Here is a 23,223-nt window from a genome sequence, read left to right as displayed (position 1 = left end):
ATGGGGCGGGGGGGGGGGGGGGGGAAGGTGTTTAGAGAACGGGCGAAAAGGTGATGGGGTAGCATCAACCAATGGAATTCATTGAGTCTTTATTGTGTTCACAGCACTCTACTAAGTTTTTATATTGCTCTCTCCTGAGGGCTTAGTAGAGTGCTTTGCACACAGTAAGTGCTAAGTGCTACCCACCCTGCTAGCTATGAGAACTTGGAAGAGATGACTCTCCCTCAAGTCTCTTCCATTTGGGGTGATGTGAAGACTCTAATCTACTTTCTCCTCTTCCATTTTCTGCACCCTAGGCACTGCTAGTAACTCTGCGGAGAGAACTTAGCATTTGCCTAGAATGCAGGGCAAAGTGGGACTCCAATGTTGTTACTTCTTTAGCTGTTTAGCTGAATTCCAGCCGTAACTGGTGACTTCAGTGGCTCAAAGATTTATTTTGGTTTCTTTTCCCCAGCAGAGGTGCAGGGTGGGAGAAAGAAGAGAGTTTCTTTTGGAGAGTAGAAAGCAGTGTCCACTGTTTTTATTCTCTTGAAGACATCCAATTCCTCCAGAAAGTATGCATTCTCTTTGTACAGGGAGAGGACTAGGGTCATTAGAACCTGGAAATGGGTCAGGGGGAGGTGCTGGTTTTGGGGGTGGGATAAGGGGCATTGCTTTAGTTCAGGGAAGTGCCTCATTTTGGAAGGGGGCCACCCAGGGGAATCACCCAAGGTCTCCCACTCTTCCCCCAACTGCACCCTTCTCTCTTTTCCTTGGCCCCTCCTCACTCCTCCACACACTCCCATTAACTCCCCCTCCCAGTTTCTCAAGGATTTAGTGGGTCGCTCTAACTGGTGCAGCCATAGTCGGGAGGTTTGGCCTTCTTATTCCTAAAATGGGCACCTCATCTGGTCCTGATCCAGAGACTGTCACCAGGAAGGGAGCGCTAAGTCAGGCATCTGGGCTGAACTCCCCCAGGAGTCTTGGGCTCAGTTCCCAATGATAGAAGAGCAGGAGGAGGCTACTTGGTCTCAGATACGTTCAGGACTTCGGGGCGTGGGAGCCAGAAGGAACCACAGAGGATGGGACAGCAGTGAAATTCTGCCCTCCTGGCCCAGCTTGCTACTCTTCTCCGGTAACAATGAGATACAAAATGGCACTGAAGTGCTAATCACGGTTGCAGCCGTAAATGCTTAGTACAGTGGTCTGCACACAGTAAGCGCTCAATAAATATGACTGATTGATAGATGGACTTGGAGTGGATCAGGTGGGAGCACCAGACTATACGCTGTTGGAGGGCAGGATCTGGAACAGTGCCAGCTCTCACAATAGATTTTAGCCAGGGTCCTGTTCTCAAGGAAAAAGTTCCGACTCCCAAACCCTCAGGATTTATAGATAAATATCGTTATACTCTTCCATTTCCCCTATCTGTAATTTATTTTCTTCTTTCCCCACCAATTGACTGTAGGCACCTTGTGAACAGGGATCGGGTCTACCAACTCTATGGCCCTGAACTAACCCAAGTGCACACCACAAGTGCTCAATACATACCACTACTTGACTGATGAAAAAGGTGGTGATGATCCTGGAGAAGAACTGGAAGAAATTCCAAAGGGAGCAACCCGAACAACTCCAGCAGCTTTGGTCTCCCTGCTTGGTTCCCATTCTTGGTCCAGACAAGAAGGGCTGACAGGGTATTCCTGGCCCCAGACATTTCCTCCTTTGATGGCCTCGACTTTCTCAGACAAGAGCTTCCGCCATCTCACTCCTCACTTGATCCTGACTAGCCTATCTCCATTCCCTGGACATCTCTCATCACCTACTCTGGGGGCAGAGGCGGGGGCCTGAGGCCTGCCAATCACAACTCTTTCATCACCAGAGATTCTAAGATTAGTGACCCGGGACAGGGAGGCGAGCCCGTGGACATCATTAACACCTGTCCAACCAGCGCTCCATCCATCAACGTTAGGGGCAGCAATTGCTGTTCTGTCTCTCAGTTAACTGGGATTCATTCAGGGAGCCTCCCACTTTTTCCAGGCCCTTCCCACCCCAGGTAGCTGCTCCAGGGTATCCCTCACACCCACACAGGCCTCTGGGAGAAATGGTGCAATCTCGAGAGGGTGCAGTGGGACAAAGACTGCCCAGTGCAAGGGTCCCTCATCACTGTTTCAACAAAAACTTCCCTGCTGAGTGGATGGCCCGGGAGCGGGCAGAGGAGGTGATGACTGGGGGAGCTCTCCCAGGGAGGGGAGGGTTGTCGGCCAGGCAGTGGCCTTGGCCCTTGAGCTGGGAGAGTGGATATGGCACCCTTTGGGTGGCTGGAGGAGGGAGGGGGAAAGAAATGGGGTGCCCAGGATCATCATCCTAATCCCTCTGAACCCCAAGAGTGTGTCTGGAGGGGGGGGGGGCGGGGTGGGGAAAGAGCAGTATACGAGGGTGAAAAGAGGAGGGAGAGAGTCCAGAATCTGCTGCACTGGGCTATGTGCCCGAGGAGTCGCCTGAGAGCCGGGGTGATCGGGTCTCTAAAGTGGCCAGTATCTCTTGCAACATATTTCCTCATCAGCCGGTATTTATGGTCGATATTTTATATTCCCAATTTCCCCCTAAGGGCTCGGGAGAAGGCAGCACACCTGCCAACCTTTTCAGCAGGCCCAATAATTGGCAATTTGCTCTTTGCCTTACTATATCACTCAATTTAGCCCTTGCTGTGCCCTGCATACATCTTCATTCATCTAGGTGCCCCCATGACAATTAGAGTGTTAGCTCCGGCTAACTAGGGCAACTATTCTACCAGGGCTGGAAGACAATTATTAGTCTATTTTCCCATCTTGTGGCGACAAAATTGAGAATCCATGACAATTACATTCAGCAATTCGGGCACTGGGGCTCCTCAGCCCCTCTGCTTTCTCTTCCTCCTCCTCTTCTTCCTCGTTCCTTCTCCTCCTCCCCCCCCTTCCACCTTCTGAATATTTCAAATTATCACAGCTCTACAACCACATTCAAATGTTCCATGTTCACAGGGAGTGAGGCTCCTATTTAAATGATAATGAGGGACGATCCATTCAATTTAGTGAGGGAGAAAATCCATTAAAACGCAGGCAGTTCTTAAGCTGATGGGTCAAGAAAAAGATAAAACCTTTTTTTAAAGCCATTATGCAAGGCTCTGTGTGGATTTTTTACACTGCTCAGGACATCAAAAAGATTAGGACAATTACAGGAGGTGGGGGGGGACACAAGCCTGCCACTTTCACTTGGGTCAACACAACAAAATGGCAGCCGCCCTCTTATCTGGCTCTTAATTCTCTGCTAACTTCCAATTACCTTCCTGTGAAAGCTAGAAGGAGAAAATCCTATTTTGGAAACAGGCTGCTGGCTTTGTGTGGCTTCTAGAAGAACCCGATCAGACACTAAAGGGACATGTGTCAGAGAGACCTCAGCTAGGAAGCTTTGCTGGCAAGAGTCAAACTGGCTGTCATTTGGAATAGACAGAAAGATGCTTCCTGGGGCCCTCACCCCCTAAATGCTGCCCCTCCGCCCCTCCACCATCTCCCCCCAAGGCTAAGCACCACTCCCTCCCACCCAAAATCAGGCAAAGGGTCTGAGTCACCCCTACCTCCATCTTCCCCCCCTCCCCATATTTCAAACCTCAGGCAGAGCTGATTTCACAAAATTAAAGTGCACATTTTCTGTGGACAGAGATGCAAAATAAACAGCCCTCAGACCTCAGCATCTTGAAAAATCCACACCACAGAACATTACTGTTTCCCTCTGAAGCTTTGCTGCTCTTTCCACAAGGAAAATTCCCAGACTCTAAGTAGAAAACAGATGTAAAAGCTAACTGCATTTTGATGTGGATTTCTCCCTCTCCAATGAAAAATGCACACTGAGGAAATAACCTCACTTCCCTTCGGGGTTTAACTGTTTCACAAGCAGCCACACCACCTCCTGACTTCTACAGCCCTGAAGGGGTTAGGCCTGAGAGAAATGGACCTGGATAAATAAAACAAAAAGTTGACTGCACATTGATAAGCACCTCATTTCAAGAATCAGAAATACCCTTCCCTATCCTTCCCCCTCATAAACCCATTAATGCTTTGTAAGAAATTGCTTTAGGAATCTTTAGGGTGTAAGGATTGGGGTAAACTGAGACCCTGCACCCCTCAGTACTTCCCACAGGATTCATGGGAGCTGTAGCCAGCCCGAAAGTTCCCAGATTCAGCAGAAGGGGGCATGTTGACCTCCTCTCCTCTACCCCTTGGACTAGAAGTCTCACGTGGCACAAGGATTGTGTCTGACCTATTTATCTTGAATCTACCCCAGTGTTTAGTACAGTGCTTGGCACAGAGTAATCGATTAACATATGTCATCAGTATTATTATTAATAATTTTATTCTTTGGCAAGGCCCAGCTAAGAGAGAAGGAAGACTGCTCCTCCTCTCTTCCAGGGCCTAAAATACTTCAAGAGCCCACGGAATTGGGTGGAAGAAGGGGATGTTGAGAGGGGTGACAGTGTGCCTCAGGTCATTCCTGGTCAACTGTGGGGCAACACAGTGGGTAGAGACTGGCCCACCTACATTCTCCTCCTGCTTTAAGTACAGGGCTCAGGCAGGCTGTTCTTCAGAGATCTCTCCCCCTCCATAATTCATATTTTTTGGATGTTGAGGCGAGGGATGAAGGTGCCTTACTCTCAGGATATTTCACCATTGGCTAAGGTCTGGTGGAGGAGGTAAGGCGGGTGGGGGGTGGGTTCAGAGGGGCCGAGGGTCCGGGGGGGGCGTCAGGGGGGCAGTCCAGGACATAGCCAGGACATACTCTGGGGTCAAAGCTACTAAAGGGGTTAAAAGTAGGAGGGGTCAGTTTCTTTGAGAAAAAGAAAAGGGCAGCATTGTCCTCTGATCAAGAGGGTGCCTTGGGAGCCAGGCACAGGCGTTCTCTCCTCCCAGTAACCCATCGGAACCCAAGGCCCGGCTGGGATCATTCTGTGAGCTGTTGCGTTGGCTGCTTTTTATTTCTCTTCCTTTGCCTCTTTTCCAGCCTGACTGAATAGCGTCAGTGTTATAAGCTGCTTCAGGTCACATACCTGTCAGAGGCTGCCAAGGGAAGGGGGGGAGGACGCCAGGGTTCTGGGGGGTGGGGGCGGAGGGGGCAGGGAAGAGCAACGCAGAACCCGGACTAGGATGGTGTCAACACTCTACGGAAACCCCGAACTAGATGCCCTCAAACAGTACCCCCGACAATTTTTCTGACAGGCATCTTTTCCCCTCTCCTCCAACCCCCATCCATCTTTTCTCCCCCTCTCCTCGTTTCCTCTCCGGCGCTTTCCTCATCCTCACCCTGGAAGTAGATCACAGTGACACGTTTTTCTCCCACCGTGCAGGCTGTTTACAGCGCCCCATTCACACTCAAAACATGTAGAGAGAATTTTCCCCGTCACATTTCCCTGTCAGAGCTGTCAAGCTGAATCCCGCTTTAATCTGCCAAAAGCACTTTTCTGCTGACATTTTTAATAAATACTTTCAGCTTTTAAACACATTTGTGGGAGCCATTTCCCCCCTCTTTTTTTCTCTCTCCTTCTGTAGCATGGGCTCTGAAAGCCTTAATAGCAAATACATTATGCTTATCAAAGGCTTTTGCTTTCCCCTCCCTTCCCTTCCCCTTTGCATCCTGAAGCGGTGGTAGTGTTTTCAATTTTAAAGCTAAATTAACTGTCCAATTGAATTTGGCTGCTCTGAGCCGTTTCCTGTGACAGGTTTTAGTTATGAAGCATATTTTACATTAATAGAACTCAACATGAAAACCGCTCGCTCTGGGATTTCTGTGGCTTGCCATTGAAATGTTAAATTTAATATTTCAGACATGCCCGTGCCAACGTTTGATTATTGTTCTTCATTTAAATCCCTCCTAACGGGAAAGGTCCTAATTAGTAAAAAATCATGTTTTAATGAAGGCAAAATGCTAATTGCTAACACAAAAGCCTTCACATAAAATTATCCCAGCACTGCCATTGATTTCCGGGTGACTCAAAAGCCCATTTGTGTGTGTACACACTATGGCATCATTTGCTTTTGTTTTACCATAACATTTCACTCAGCCGAGCCCTGCACTTCCTGGTTCCAAAGGCTTCTCCATCATCTGCTCCAAGAGGGAAAAGCAAAACGAGGAGGGGAGCCCCACCCTGTCCTCAGCCCCCCTCCACTGCCACCGTTAAAAATGATTGCTTCGGCTGTCGGATTTAACGCAACTTTTCTGAACAGCAAATACCCACATCAATAAATCCCACGATCTCCTCTCCTCCTCCTCCTCGAGCCATCTTTCCCCTCAGGAGTCACAATCCCATTTTGTTTTCCCGTCTCTGATCTTTTGCTTATCATCTTGTTTGCACCATGATTATGGTGTTTGCGAGGCAGCTCAGCCACTTACCCCATAACACTCAATCATGACATAAAAAAAAAAAAAGTTATTCCACGGTGACCTCTGAGTGCCAGCATTGGTTCGGTGAGATTTATGAGGTGGCGGGTGGGGCGGGGGTGGGAGGGGGCAGAAGCGGAGTGGCACTTACATCGCTGAGCCGGTCTCTGGAGGTGCTGCGCTGGGAGCTGGTGGCCTCCTGGACGCTGTCTTCCTCGCTGTTCCTGCTGCCGCTCTTGCTCCCAGGGACTTTCATCTGCAGGGGGAGAAGAAAAGAAGAAGGTGGCATTTCCAGGGCAGTGTTCCGTGTTCCGTCAGCAGATTTCGAGGGCATCACCCATTCAATGGTTATGCATTCATCCTGGGCCAGTGTGGTAGTAATAACAATCACTGGGGGATTTGGAAATCAATCACTCGTATTTATTGAGTGCTTACTGCGTGAGGGGCACTGTACCAAGAGCTTGAGATAGCACAATATAACAATTTAAGAGAGTCTGTAGACACGTTCCCTGCCCTCAGTGACTAGGTGCCAAGCATTGTACGCAGAGCTGGGGTAGATCCAACATAAGCAGATCAGACAAAGTCCCTGTTCTGCATAGGGCTCACAGTATGGATGGAAAGGAGAATAGGTATCTTAAACCCATTTTTAAGGATAAAGGGACTGAGGCACAGAGAAGTGAACTGACTTGGCCGTGGTCACATTGTGGGGAAGCTGGGATTAGAAGCCCCACAGTCCCCCTATCCACCACATCCTCAAAGTGCCCTGATGTTGCCTGGCAATCTTCCAGATCAGCTAAAGATGAGCACTTTGGGAGGAGCACACCTCTTTCATCCCACTGAATGTCCCACCCACTCTAGTAACTGTCCCTTACACTTCCTCCTGAACTGCCCTCCAGTAGTAGACACCTTGGGGATTCCCAAAGATGAAGTTCCGGCCAGGAAAATAGCAACGACATTAGCGTGGGAAGAATTCTGGAACGCTGAACAATTTGGATTGGTTTACTAGCCTTTATTGGAATGATGTGGGTGGGACTTGTAAATGCTAAAGAAGAACTCCCCTTGGTACTCGAGGCATTAGAACCCCATGAGCAGAGTCACAGACCCTGAAAGGAATCACTGGTTTAGGGCTGACCTGCCCTTGGAGGCTAAGAAAATTTGGTATAGAGATATCAATCCACCTCACAAAGTCTCTGTCAGGCAGGAAGGTGGTGGGATACCCATGGAGGGCATGTAACCATGGGCCGAGGGCATGACAGCTCAAATCTTGGTTCTGCCCTTGGTGAGCTAGGTGAACACCTCCCCAGGATTTAGTACCCTGCCCTGTAACATGGAAGCACTGGAATCGAAACAGGGTGGAGACAGGGCAAACCTTCAGACACCCTCTCTCCTCCCTGACAAGCAGAGAGAGGTTCACACCAACAGGGGAGCAGAGGTGTGGGGGAAAGTGTAGATGTGTTTGTGCGAGGGGAAAAGAGTGTAGAGCCCACTCCCTTCCCCTAGATGCTCTGATCTGTAATTTCTGACATTCTTCTGTTTTCTTCATGTTTCAAAATGAAGAAGAACTGAAATCATTTCACAGAAAGTCACCAGTCCATGTCTTCCACCCACCCCTGCCTTGCGTGGACTCTCTGGAGAAGTAGGATGGCTTACTTGAAAGAGCACGGGCTTGGGGGTCAGAGGTCATGGGTTCTAATTCTGGCTCTGCCACTTGTCAGCTGTGTGACTTTGGGCAAGTCACTTCACTTCTCTGTGCCTCAGTTTCCTCATCTGGAAAATGGGGATTAATGGGGAAATGGGGAAAATGGGACTGTGAGCTCCACCTGGGACAACCTAATAACCTTGTATCTCCCCCAGCGGCTAAAATAGTGCTTGGCACATAGTAAGCACTTAACAGTTACCATCATTATTATTACTATTATACCACAGTTCTTCCATCCAGCTTCAACCCAGGGCCCAGAACAACTCCCTGCCCAGGACGGAGTCATCAGAGAACAGATGCTGACCCCAAGACTGCCTCATATGAACCACACAAGGCCATAGGAGGGTCTTTTACATGGGAACAAAAATCGATCAAGAGTGCTAAAAATATGTCCAGGTCGCTGACTTCTTGCTATCAAGACTGTTTTCAAAAGCCATCACTCTGCATAGCTTGGTCAGCCAGGGTCCCTAAAAACTGCTTTCCATCAAAATTACCGCAATCCAAGGGCAAGAACTTGTGTGGGAGGCCATTTCTGATTGATGCCTTCTGTCCACACCTCTTCACGCCTCACAGTGACTTGCTCATATGGGCTTCAGCCATGAGCAACACAAGTTACCCAACTGTTACCTGGCTGATTTACAGCCAGACCAAAAGGAGGAAGTTAAGCCCTGTGAGCATATGTATATATATATATATATATATATATACTGGCACATAGTAAGCCTATATATATACATATACATATATATATATATGTATATATATATATATAATAATAATGTTGGTATTTGTTAAGTGCTTACTATGTGCCGAGCACTGTTCTAAGCGCTGGGGTAGACATAGGGGAATCAGGTTGTCCCTCGTGGGGCTCACAGTCTTAATCCCCATTTTACAGATGAGGGAACTGAGGCACAGAGAAGTTAAGTGACTTGCCCACAGTCACACAGCCGACAAGTGGCAGAGCTGGGATTCGAACTCATGAGCCCTGACTCCAAAGCCCATGCTCTTTCCACTGAGCCACGCTGCTATATATATGTATATGTAGTTGTTAAGCTGTTAAGTGCTTACTATGTGCCAGGCACTGCACTAGGTGCTGGGGTGGATACGAGCAAATCGGGTTGGACACAGTCCCTGATTGAGGCTCACAAACTCACTCCCCATTTTACAGACGAGGTAATGGAGGCACAGAGAAGTGAAGTGACTTGCCCGAGGTCACACAACAGACAAATGGCAGAGCCGGGATAAGAAACCATGACCTTCTGATTCTCAGGTCCATGCTCTACCCAACATGTCATGCTACTTCTAATGTAATAGAAACAGACTTCTCTTCTAACTGCCTTCTAGCCTTCTAGAAGCAGCACAACTCAGTGGAAAGAGCATGGGCTTAGGAGTCAGAGGTCATGGGTTCTAATCCTGGATCCACCACTTGTCAGCTGTGTGACTTCGGGCTAGTTACTTAACTTCTCTGTGCCTCAGTTACCTCATCTGTAAAATGGGGATTAAGACTGTGAGCCTCACGTGGGACAACCTGTTTACCCTGTATCTACCCCAGGGCTTAGAACAGTGCTCGGTACATAGTAAGCGCTTAACAAATACCAACTTTTTTTTTCCTAACTGCCCTCTCTTGCATTGGGGCCAGTCCTAACACAGAAGAAGAAAATCATATGGGGCCAGAAGCACATAATAATAATAATTCTAATTATTATTATTATTAAGATGACGATAATATAGTCATCTGTGGTATTTGTTAACCACTTACTATGTGCCCTACATTGTACTAAACACCCAATAAATATCATATTTATTGAGCATTTACTATAGGCAGAGCACTGTATTAAATGTTTGGGAGAGTACTGGGGTACAAACAAGATAATCAGGTTGGAAACAATCAGCCAATCACATTTACTGAGTGTTTGCTGTGTGCAGAGCACTGTACTAAGAACTTGGCAGAGTACAATATAACAAAAAAAAGACACACTCCCTGCCCACAATGAGCTTAGACTCTAGAGGGAGAGACAGACTTTAATACAAATAAAATCTCTGTCCCACATGGGGCTTCCAGTCTAAGTAAGAGAGAGAACAGGTATTGAATCTCAAATTTGTAAGATGAGGAAACAAAGATGTTGTTCTAAAAATTCAGCCTTCATGCCCCTTGAGGAAAAGCGAGCAAAAGGAAATGTGAGGCTGAGTCACAGTCTTGCAAATACTTCAGAATGGTTACCAGTCCACACAACGTTTTTGGGGTACCCTTCCCACAGGAGGTGCACAGGGTATGAATAAAATTAAAGTTGTGTTCCACATGTCCTGTGGTTCCCCTCCTGGGGTGGTTGGGTTGGGGGCGGGGTTGGAGTGGGGAGAGAGGCAGATAGTCTTTGGTAAGACTGGATCTGGGCAGGGAATGTGTCTGTTTATTGTCGTATTGTACTCTCCCAAGCTCCACACACAATAAGTGCTCAATAAATACGATTGAATGAATGCGTGAATGGATCCATTCTACCTACTCTACTAGCCACTTGGAAACCATGGATGGAAAGGACTGGCTGAATGTCAGGACCTTGGCTCTATTCAACAGCTTCTTCTGTTGGTACGGTCCTCAGGTCCAGAGTGGAAGGATAAAATTAATAATCTTCCCCTCTAGACTGTAAGCTTCTTGAGGGCAGAATTGTGTTTAGCAATGCAATTGTATTGTGAGCCCCTCTCTTAGATTGGGGGCCTCATGTGGGACAGGGACTGTGTCCAATCTCATTATAATGTGCCTTCCCCAGGGATTAGTACAGTACTTTATTTTTTTTTCATGGCATTTGTTAAGTGCTTACTATGTGCCAGGCACTGTACTGGGGTAAGAACTGGGGTAGATACAAGATAATTGAGTTGAACAGAGTCCCTGTCCCACATGGTGCTCACAGCTTTAATCCCCATTTTACCAATGAGATGACTGAGGCACAGAAGAGTTAAATGACCTGTCCTAGGCATGTGGCCAAGGTCACATAGCAGACAAGTGGCAGAGCCAGAATTAGAACCCAGATCCTTCCGAACTCTCAGGCCCATGCTCTATCCACTTAGGTCAACTGCAGGACACTTAGTAGATATCTAATAAATACCATCATCATTTCTATTATTCTTATTGTATTCTCCCAAGTGCTTAGTATAATGCTCTGCATTCAGTAAGTGCTAAATAAATATTATGGATTAATTGAAAATGGAGGAGATCTCACAGCCCAGAACCTCTGTGCTACAGGGCTCCAGAGTCAAAGGGCCCTTGGCCATCTCACTCTTTTCAGCATGGATATCAACGGGAGTGCAGCCTATGCAAGTTCCAGACTGTGGGAAAGAGCAATCAATCTAAGGCATTTTTGGAGAGTTTACTGTTTGCAGGGCACTGTACTATGCACTTGAGAGAGGACAATACAACAGACTAGGTTGACACATTTCCTGCCCTCAAGGAGGTTAAGGGTGTAGAGTAGATGGTAAATGTGTCTATCAACTCTGCTGCACTGTACTCTCCCAACTCTGTTTAGTGCCATTGTTCTTGTCTGTCCGTCTCCCCCGATTAGACTGTAAGCCCGTCAAACGGCAGGGACTGTCTCTATCTGTTGCCGACTTGTTCATCCCAAGCGCTTAGTACAGTGCTCTGCACATAGTAAGTGCTCAATAAACACTATTGAATGAATGAATAAATAAATACTATTGAATGAACTCTGCAAAGAGTAAGTGCTCAATAATCCGGTTGATTGATGAATTAAAATGGTGGCAATTTGAAATCAAGGACTGATCTTTGGCCTGGAGTATGAGCTATCTCCCTGAGTAGTACCCTACTAAAATTATATCTCCTCCTAAAAGTCTTCCCTGATGAATCTCTCATTTTCCTACCATTTTTGCCTTCCTTCTACATCACCCGTGTACTTGGATCTTTATCCCTCAAGCACTTTGATACTTACTACACCCCCAAAGCACTGACATATATATATATATATATATATATATATATATATATATATTTTAGAAGGGCAATTCTTGGGGAGACATCTCATATCTCCTATTCTAGGCCCAAAATCAGTCTTTGGTTTCAAATTGCCACCATTAATCCATCAACTGATCGTATTTATTGAGAACTTAATACTAATACTATGCTGCTTCCCGTAACTGTAATTTATCTTAATATTGCCTCACACAGTAGACTGTAAGCTCCTTGAAGGCAGGAATCATGTCTACCAACTCGATTGCATTGTACTCTCCCAAGAGCTTAGTATGGTGCTCTGCACAGAATAAGCACTCCATAAATACCACCGATTGACTGATGACTACTGTTTAACCTGCCCATTTTACTACTGATAGTTTGAGATTGTTGGGTTTTAACTTGATTTTGTTGTGATTTACATTCTTTACTTACTGTTCTAGGTGTCTGTCCTTGCGGCTTTAAATCACGAACCTACTGTTGAATAGGGATTGTGTCAGAATGGATTTTCTTGTACTTATCCCAGTGATTAGCATAAAGGCCTAACAAATGTTAATAATAATTGTATATCTTTGATTTATAAACCTACATGCTCTTTTCTCATAAAAAATTGGGTCACAAGTGACCTTATTTCTGCTCAGTATCTCGATTTTACAGACGAGGAAACCGAGGCCCAAAGGGGATGTGACCTTGTCTGAGGCGACACGACACGACCAGAGCAGAGGCCAGCGCCTTGCTCTGGGCTTGCTCTACTCTCCTTGGCTGCTTCTACACCTGCCCCACTCAACTTCCCATTCCTTTCCCTTGCGGAACACCACTCCCCAACCACGCCCATAGCTCTGTTTAACCCTTTGAGGCAGAACTCCCCAGGAAACCCATCTACTGCACCTCTCTCTTCCCCAGACCCCTGGGAAAACTTTCAGTTCTTGTAGAAACACACTTCCAAAGTCAGACCCCGGCCTGAGTGGGCAGGATTCCCATGGAGGGTATGGGCCATCCCGACCAGACTGGTGGAGGTGGCTGTTGACTCCTTGCTGTTGCCCGTCCAGACCTTACCCAGACCCACAGAAAAATACAAATGACAATCACCACACCAGTCTTTTCCCACCGTTCCTCAGTCCTCCACTATCAAAAGTACAATACTGGTCAGAAGTCAGGACAAGAGAGCAAATCCAAGCACTGGATCATGAACTGGATGAAAACTTGCATTCAAAGAGAGTGTGATTTTCAAGAGATCTTTCCCGAACAAGTCCTCCTTTCCCTCACTCCCTCTCCCTTCTGGACCGTCTATGCCTTTGGATGCATACCCTTTGGGCACTTGATAATCACTCCTCCCTCAGCCCCAGTAAAATTTACTCATATTAACATCTGTCTCATCCTTTAGGCTGTAAGCTCCTTGTGGGTAGGGAACATGTCTGTCAACTCTGTTGTACTGCGCTCTCCCAAGCGCTTAATACAGTGCTCTGCACACAGGGTGCACTCAATAAATACCACTGATAGACTGATTGCTTGATTGTGGGTCCCAAATTGCTTTCTTAGGTTCTCTTCCTGTCTCCCCACCTGTTTTTCTTCTCTAACTTTATTAGAGGGAAACTAACTGTACCTTCACTCGTGGTACCAAATTGAGAGAATCTGACCTGACAAGGTCTTGCACGGGCAAGCAAATTAGAAGCATCACTACTACCATTAACCTTTCCGAGTAAATATCAATTATTAAACTTGCTGCAGTACCTCTGTCCCCCGTTTGCTGCTGTGAATTAAGAGGGTCATCAGCCTTCCTGACAGATCGTGTTCATTTGCACCTGCTGCCTGACAGCAGGGGAGCCCCACACACCCGCAGCCCGAGTGCTGAGCCAAGTTGCCTTAATTCATTAGTAATTACCCTAATGAGCCACGCGCCGGGCTGTGCCGGGAGGACAGGTTGTTGTGCTAAATGGAGACACTGGCTTCATGGGCACCCGGCAGGTCTGGGGATTAGCGAGTGGGCCCCAAGCACCGGGCCTGATGCTACTCCCGAACCGACCGACTGGTTTCGAATCAATCCTCTACCTCCCTCGGGTTTCCTTAGGAATGGAAAACCCTCCCGGCTGGAGCCCGAGGCCTGGGAAAGCTACCCGGTCGGCGCATCCGTGTCTTAGACAGTGGTTTGGTTCTTCGTCTCTAATGGAGGAGGTGGGATTAGAACTCCTGATGCCCGGCTACCCCCTTCGCCCATCCACCCACCCTGGCATGCGTGGGAGACCCAAAAGTCTACTGGGATCAGTTCAGCAGAGTTCTGATACCACTATTCTGGTTGGCGACTCCACTAAGACAGACCACAACCCAAATTCCTGGTAAGAAGAGTGGGCCTCCCTTTAATGCAGGAAAATTGGAGGATTTATGAAATTACTACTACTACTATTATCAAGCAATCACATTTATTAAGTGTTTATTGTATGCAGCACACTGAACTAAGCACTTAGGAGAGTACCCGCATCCTCTCCTAAGCGCTCAGGAGAGTACACTATAACAGTATGGCCCATTCCCTGCCCATGACAAGCTTACAGTCTAAAGCGGGAGAGAGACATTAATATGAAGAAATAAATTTTGGCTATGGACAAACATGCTGTTGATTGTGGTTTGGTTAAGTGCTTACTATGTGTCCAGGGCTGTGGTAAGTGATGGAGTAGATACAACATAATCAAGGTGGACACAGTTTTTGTTCTACCTGGGGCTCACAGTTTAAGGAGGAAGAATAGGAATATGAGGAGGGAAGCAATGTGACCTAGTAGAAAGAGCACAGGCCTGAGAGTCAGGGGATCTGAGTTCTAATCCCACCTCTGCTACTTCATCATCGATAGTATTTCTCCAGCACTTACAATGTGCCGAGTACTGTTCTAAGCAATTGTTTGCTGTGTGACCTCAGGAAAGTCACTTAATATCTCTGGGCCACAGTTACCTCATCTGTAAAATGGGGATGAAGTGCAAGAATTTCCTGCACGAAAGCGTCATCCCTCCAACACACATACACACACACAGAGCCGACATCTCTTTCACTATCCCGAGACGGGCAGAGTGTGTAGGTCGCCATTTCAAGGCAAGAAGCAGGACAACCCAAGTGGCGCTGGGGAGGCGTTGAGGACTTGATGTGATTCAACATGTGATGCACCTGGACCTTCCTGTCAGCCCCGGCCTCCAATCTTCCTGCCAGGGCAGATCCCAACCCTGACGAGTCCCATGGTGCCCTGGTGACAGGGATCAACTCACCCTTTATGAGGGTTTTCCAGACTTTGGGAGAAAGCAGTCCATTCCCATTGAACACCGGGGGCTCACCCGCTTCGGAGAGTGTTGTTCGCATTCGTCTTTATGGAAAGGAAAGAGCAAAAGGGGTCACGGGGCCCAGGCGAGGGGCTCTGACGGGACAGTGACCATCAGGAGTCATGGACCAGCATCAGAGGAGCGGTCTCTTCCCATGACTTTTCATAATGACTGACTGCGGCCGGAGCTCTCAGCTCCGTCCTCGGCAGGCGCCACCGGCCACTGCTACTTTCTTTTGGCTACCTTTCTCTGAGAAAGGAAAGGAAAAGGCTCCGGGGCAGGAAGGAGTCCCCATCCTACAGAAAGGGGTCATTTATCATCCCATCGGTCCCCGCCATCCTGCTCAGACTAGATCAGACCACTCCATTTACTTAAGCTTCCTGGGTGTCACGGGGAGGCCCGGTTTTTCTCACCCCACCTAGCTTTGCGTCCAGAAGCACATTGGCCCCCGCTCATTACTAATAAATACACTTCGATTTATCAAAAGCTCCGTCTGAGTGCCACGGGGAGCCTGGGGCCAAAGGAGACAAATTCTTTTCTTAAGCTGTTCTGAAAGGTGTGGGGCTCGGCCGCCCCTCACCCCCATTAACCCAGCCAAGCCGGTCTGCTCCTCCGGGGAGCGTTGCGGCGGGCTCGGCAGCAAACTCGGACTGATCCGGTGCCATCTCAATATATTTGTTCATTATCTTGCGCACACACAGAAGCATTTGGAAACGTACTCGGGGCACAGGCCAAATTGAATCATCTGCCTTCATTTTCCACCCGATCTGAGGCTACAGCTGCTACAACAGGAGGTGGATTTTTCACCCTCTTCCCTCCCTCACAGTTTTTATCTCTAAAAGCCATAGCCGCCGTCTGCTTAGAAACTCCTCGTGGTGGTGGGGTGTGATGGGCTTCAGATTTTTCTTTCTTTTTTCGTTATTTCTTTGAAAATGGGAGGCCAGGGGTGGGGGAAGGTGTTGAGGAAGAAGGGGGATGGGTGATGGGTTCTTTCCTCAGGACTTCTGCCTCCCACGCTGACAGCGCCGCCCAGCTCAGGGGGCATTCTGGAAGCCAGAGGATCAGAGAGGGGAGGCCAGCCTTCAGGGAAGAGAGCAATTAATATCCTCCTAGAGGAAGCTGTACCCCACAGGGCACTAGTCCTCGGCCTCCCAACTTGGGGCAGGGAGCGTGTCTACCAACTCTGTTCTGTTGTACTTTCTCAATCGCTTAGTGCGGTGCTCTGCACAGAGTAAGTGCTCAGTAAATACAAATGATCGGTTGGTGCGGGGGGATGAACCCACCCAGCAATGGGGGTGACTGCCGAGGCACAGATCTGAAGTCTCCTTCAGAGACCCACTAGGGGGACCCGTGAACAAGAGTTGGCTGTTCCAAACCTGCAAAGGCATGGCGGCCTCATCAACATCATCATCATCATCATCATCATCATCATCATTATCATCATCATCATCATCAGTAATCATCATCATCAATGGCATTTACTGAGTGCTTACTGGGTGCAGAGCACTCTGTACTAAGTGATTGAGAGATTACAGTACAACAGAGTTGGTACACATGTTTCCTGCCCACAAAGAGTTTAAAGTGGGGAGATAGATATTAATATACATAAATCATTTAGAATATAGAATTCAATATATAAATAACATATAATTTATTATTTGTAAGAATATAATTTAAAGATATGTATGAAAGTGCTGTGCGGTTGAGGGTGGGGTGAATATCAAATACTCAGAGGGCACAGATCCAAGGGCACAGACCACACAGATGGGAGAGAAGGGTGGCTCTGTCTGCGTCTCCTGGGGCCCTCCCTGGTTCTCCCCCTCCCACCTCTCCCTTCAGCCCCCCTCCCAGCTAGTGTTAGCACTCTGAAGTATCTGTGGGGAGACAAAGGGCTAGCCTGATAAGAGGGCCTGATCTCTTCCAAAGCACAATATGGCTCTGAACAATTGGTCTGGGATAATGCCGAGGGTGGGGACAGACGCATTCAAAGACATTTGGGATCTGGATGAGTTGCCTGCGAGTTGGTGACATCACTGCCAAGGAAATCCCCACTTCTCATCCCGACCACCGCCTCTCAAAAAAACCCCCACTTCGGCGGGTCTCCCCATCAAAGGCCCGTTGTATACTGTTATGTTGTACTCTCCCAAGAGCTTTGTACAGTGTTCTGTACATATAAGCACTCAATAAATACGACTGACTGACCGGTTTCTTTCGGGATTTCTCGGAGCAGGGTGAGAGAGTTGGGAATGGGAGGAGCCATCATGGATGGGGTGCGCAGGGCGGACACGAGGGGAAGTGCATTGGGAAGTGCATTTTGACTAACACCAAGCTCCTTCCAGTTTGACTTGTGTGGCTCTTCTCCGAGCCTGGGTTCTAATCCTGGATCCATTGCTTCCCTGCTGTGTGACATTGGTCAAGTCATTTAACTTCTCTGTGCCTCAGTTTTCTCATCTGTCAAATGGGGATCCACTGCCTGCTCTCTCTTCTACTTGGACGGTGAGCCTCAATACGGGAAAGGGACCTTGTCTGATCAGACTGTATTGTGTCTACCCCAGCTCTCTGAACAGTGCTTGGCAAAGAGTAAGTGCTTAGCGAACATTATTATTATTATTATTTGCATACACAACCAGAGGGAGTAGAAGTGCATGGTTCTCTCATTCAGGACACAAATAGACCCAAACATGCCCATACAACTTCCCAGGCTCTGACTAATGCAGAAATAAAGCAAGGAAGTCAGATGCCTAAAGGAGTTGGGGCTGAAGTTGATTCCTCTTAAATTCGGATAAGACAATAGGGCTTGGTCTGTCTTAGGCAGACCTTGGGGCCTATATTAGTTGACTTGGCCAACTTTTTAAGTTTGGTTGGGTGCGGGGACAAGAGGGATCGGATAATAAAGACATTTGGTTAATCACCTTCTCCCTGAAATGGATGGACTTTAGCAGAGAGACCCGCTTCCTGGACTCCTGGGGAGACAGACGAAATTAGGCATGTATATGTATGTATCCATATAGTTGGCTGACTCCACTACCTGTAATTATTTTAACACCTGTCTTCCCCACTAGACTGTAAACTTCTTGAGGGCAGGGATTGGGTCTACCAGCTCTACTGTACTCTCCCAAGTATTTAAATGTTCAGCACACAGTAAGCACTCCATTCATTCATTCAGTTGTATTTACTGAGCACTTACTGTGTGCAAAACACTCTACTGGGTGCTTAGGAGAGTAATCAATAAATACCACTGATTTATAGGAGGGGTCCTGGTAGTGGGAGAGATGGGGGACATTTTGCCCAGAGTGCACAGCCAGCTGCTCTATGAATCAATAGTATTTATTAAGTGCTTACTGTATGCACAGAGCACTGTTCTAAGCCCCAGGGAGAATAAAATACACTAGAGTTGGTAGACATGAAACCTGCCCAAAAGAAGCTTAATAATAATAATAATGTTGGTATTTGTTAAGCGCTTACTATGTGCAGAGCACTGTTCTAAGCGCTGGGGTAGACACAGGGGAATCCGGTTGTCCCACGTGGGGCTCACAGTCTTAATCCCCATTTTACAGATGAGGTAACTGAGGCACAGAGAAGTTAAGTGACTTGCCCACAGTCACACAGCTGACACGTGGCAGATCTGGGATTCGAACTCATGACCTCTGACTCCAAAGCCCGTGCTCTTTCCAATGAGCCATGCTGCTTCTCTAAGCTTACAGTTGGGTGGAAATCATCCACTCGGCTACTGACCAGAGAGGCTACTGACTGGGCCCTCTGGGAAGACCTTGCTTTCCCCTCTAGACTGTAAGCTTATTGTGGGCAGGGAAGGTGACTACCAATTCCATCATATTGTCATACTGTTCTCTCCCAAGTACTAAGAACAGAACTGTTTATGAAGTGAGTGCTCAATAAATACAGTTGATTGATTGACCACCCTCCTCCTTGCCCTGGCCCCAAAGGGAGGCAGGTGGCACTTCCCAACCCCCTTGAGCTGCTCCAAAGGCATGCTGCTTTCCCGTGCTAGTCATCCCTGCACAGAACCGGGCTGAAAGAACGCGGTCCCCTCCGCCGTCTGCTCAGGAAACTCACAGTCGTGGCAGCCCGCTACAACAGGACACAATAAACGGGCCTAATAAATACAAATGGACAATTTAATTAAAATATATTGGAGATTAGCAAAGAGTACTCTTCAGTGCTGGAAGAGTCTGGTAAGGCATTGCTCTTGGGGCCAGCCCGTATATTTCAAGCAGACAACAATAAGTGGCTGGAATACACACAGGGCTCTCCGGTCGATGATTAAAGAGCCAGCTACAATTATAAACGGCTGTTTTCCAAAAAGAGAAAGAAATGATGACGGAGCTGCCTCTGTTTTTTGCGCTGGAAACAAAATAAACCATTTTGCTTAAAAAATGCACTTCTTTAAACCTGAAAAAGCCCATGTATCAAAACAAGGCAGGAATAAGCTAAACACATTACTTCTGACTTGTTTCCTTGAAAATCCAGCCTTAATGCATTCTAACAGAATTTATCTATCCCAAGCATACCTCATAATGAGATCAACTGGGAAAAATATCAGGCTTGTTTGTATATTTTATACTTGCTCTAACTTGGCAGTTTGGAGATTATGTATTCCCCAGATCCCTCCTTAAATCGTTTCACACACTGCAATTTGATTTTCTTTGCTTGCCCTTTTCCACAATTTTTTTTGATACATTTTATTGAGTCTGGCTCAGAGGGAAACGCTCTCTTTGAGTTAAGGGTGCAATCATTTGTCTCTAAATAAGGACGTGCGGCCGGGCAAGCGGCGCTCTGGTTCGAGGGTTTTATGATGGAGGGGGGGCTTGTTTTCTAAAGCGACCCAATGCGTAGGGGGAAGGCAGGAGAGGGGTCGGGCAGCCAGTTCTTTCTAATTGGTTAGTTGGCTAGGTCTGACGGAGGTGGATTATCTGTTGGCCTCGGCTGGCTCCCGCTCTTGGCTTGATCCAGGGCCCGAGGAGAGTGGCGGCAGATTTGGGGTGGGTGACGAGGTCTGGGAGGATGGTCCCAGTCTCAGTCCCTGTCCCTGCAGGCGCTCTTACCTCGCCTTATGGCTCAACCCCTCCGAAGGGTAGTCAGTGTCGCCCAGGGGCCGGGGTTTTTCCTGCTTGGTGGAATTCACCCACCCAGGTTCTAGAGGCCATCCTGAATCACAGCGTGTGCAGCCAACAGGCAGGCCTGCAACTTTTTTTATTTTAAATGGTATTTGTTAAGCGCTTACTATGCATCAGGCACTGTACTAAGCACTGAGGCAGACACGAGTTAATCAGATTGGACACAGTCCCTATCCCACATGGGGCTCACAGTCTTAATCCCCATTTTACAGGATTGCTTTCCTGGAAGTAGCGGCAGCAACAGCCGTAGTTACAGTAATTGCATTTATTCATATTAATGGCCATCTCCCCCTCTAGACTGTAAGCTCGTTATGGGCAAGAAACATGTCTGCTCATTCTGTTATACTGTACAGTGCTCTGCACATAGCTCAATAAATATGACTGATTGATTGATTATCCATTCATTCAAGCACATTTGAGCATTCACTACATGCAACACACTGTACTAAGAGCTGGGGAGAGGACAATATAACAATAAATAGACACAGTCCCTGTCCATAACAAGCACTGACTGTATGCAGGGCTCTTAACACAGGGCACTGGGGAAGAGTACTGATTCAATCATTCAATTGTATTTATTGAGCGTTTACTGTGTGGGAAAGTATACAGGTGGGAGCAAGACATGGTAGCATACTCATCTCTCCCCTCTACCCCTCAGCCCCCATGCGTGAATGGACACACACACATAGAGCTATCCCCCCTACTAGGAAACTGTGCCACTGAGAATCATTCATTCAATTGTATTTATTGAGTCCTTACTTTGTGCAAAGCACTGTACTAAGCACTTGGGAAGTAGAATTCAGCAACAAGTACAATTCAGTCCACAGGTTAGCAGGCCTATTCTTTCTTCAGGATGCAAACTCTTCAGAAATCCTGGGTTCCCCCAATACCTCCTCATTATTTACAAAAATAGTGGTGCTTGTAAAATGTTGTCATACAATCATACAAGTGATGGAGGAGATATAATCTAAGCAGACTGGACCCAATCCCTACCTCATGTGGGACTCACAGTCTAAAGGATCAAATGTATATACTGAGCACTTATTGTGTGCAGGGCACAGTACTGAGCACTTGGGAAAGTATGAACAACAATTTAATAGACACATTCCCTGCCCACGTCGTGCTTACAGTCTAAAGGGGGAGACAGACATTAATATAAATAAATTATGGATATGTAGATAAATGGTATGGGGCTGCTGGGAGGGGGTGGTGAATAAAGGGATCAAGTCAGTGATGCAGAAGGGAGTGGGAAAAGAAATGAGGGCTTAGTCAGGGGAGGTCTCTTGGAGAAGATGTGCCTTCAATAAAGTTTTGAAGTTGGGGAGAGTAATTGTCTGTTGGATATGAAAAGGAAGGGTATTCCAGGCCAGAAGAAGGACTTGGGCAAAAGGCTGGCAGAGAGTTAGGATCGAGGTACACTGAGTCGGCTGGCATTAAAGGAGAGAATTATGCAGGCTGGATTGTCATAGGAGAGTAGCGTGGTGAGGTAGGAGGGGTGATTGAGTGTTTTAATGCCAATGGTGCAGTTTCTGTTTGATGCGGCGGTGGATGGGCAACCACTGGAGGTTCTTGAGGAGTGGGGAAACATGGCCCGAACGTTTCTGTAGAAAAATGATCCGGGCAGCAGAGTGAAATATGGACTGGAGAGGGGAGAACAGGAGGCAGTGACGTCAGCAAGGGGAGGGAGAAAAGGCACCTTATCCCCATTTTTACAAATGAGGAAATTGAGGGACAAAGAACTTAAGTGATAAACAGCATGGCCTACTGGAAAGACCATGGGCCTGGAAGTCACAGGGTCTGGGTTCTAGTCCTGGCTCTGCCAATTGTTCTGTTAATTGCTTACTGTGTGACCTTGGTGAGTCATTTAACATCTCTGTGCCTCAATATCCTCAACTGTAAAATGAGGATTCAATAGGTGTTCTCCCTCCTAGTTAAGACTGTGAGCCCCATGAAGGGCAGGGACTGTGTCTGACCTCTTTGATATGTACCTATCCCAGTGCTAAACACAGTGTTTGCCAGAGTATGCGATCAATAAGTACCATAAAACAAACAGAAGCAAAATAATTTGCCCAAGGTCACACATTAGGCAAGGGGGTGACCCTGGATTAGAATCCAGGTCGCCTGCCTCCCAAGCCTTTCCACTAGGCCACACTGCTTCTCCTCAGTGGGGAAGGTGGCCCTTTATGTAAAACTGAGCCTGAAGCGGCAGCCAGAAGCTGGAAGGAAGAACCAAGCGGTCACACGTTGAGCCTTCCCATGCATCCACGCAAGCGGGCCTTTCAGCCTTTCACAGGACTGTGAACTCATTCCCGAGAGAAGACCGCAACCCAGTCTCACCACTTCCACCTTCTTTCAACTGGCTCCTTGTAGAGCTGGAAACAGAAGCTGCAATGTGGATTTTTTTTCTACCTTAAAATCACCTCAAAGATACCACTGAACCAGGGGCGCCTGGAGGCTCCTGGAGCCTTTCTGCTCCCTCAGTGGTGTCCCTCACCCTTATGCCAAAAACAGAAGGGGCTTGTCTAGGAGAGAACGTTCCTGGGACAACTGTCGTGCTCTCCGGAGTTACTGCAGCATTCGCTTCCAAAAAGAAAAAGCATATGAAAATCAAAAATTCCTAACAGTCGCCGATTTAAACACAAACAACACAGACCCCCCCTTCCCCTATTCCATAACCAGCTTGATGAACACACACACTCATACACACACACACACACACAAACACGAGAGCTATGACACTTGACAGATGG

The 23,223-nt window shown here is 47.5% G+C and overlaps 1 protein-coding gene across 10 annotated transcripts in view; it reads right to left on the bottom strand.

Moving 5' to 3' along the window:
• The window catches only part of FBRSL1 (fibrosin like 1), a 736,960-nt gene that overhangs the window by 369,258 nt on the left and 344,479 nt on the right, over positions 1-23,223 (bottom strand). For all 10 annotated transcript variants that reach the window (XM_029055946.2, XM_029055891.2, XM_029055920.2 and 7 more), the window contains exon 3: positions 6,539-6,643. In XM_029055946.2, coding sequence (XP_028911779.1) covers positions 6,539-6,643 — 105 coding nt within the window. The remainder of the gene's footprint in view (positions 1-6,538; positions 6,644-23,223) is intronic.

This window comes from Ornithorhynchus anatinus, chromosome 2, assembly GCF_004115215.2.
Source record: "Ornithorhynchus anatinus isolate Pmale09 chromosome 2, mOrnAna1.pri.v4, whole genome shotgun sequence".
Taxonomy (NCBI): domain Eukaryota; kingdom Metazoa; phylum Chordata; class Mammalia; order Monotremata; family Ornithorhynchidae; genus Ornithorhynchus; species Ornithorhynchus anatinus.
This window is presented reverse-complemented; position numbering and strand designations above follow the sequence as displayed.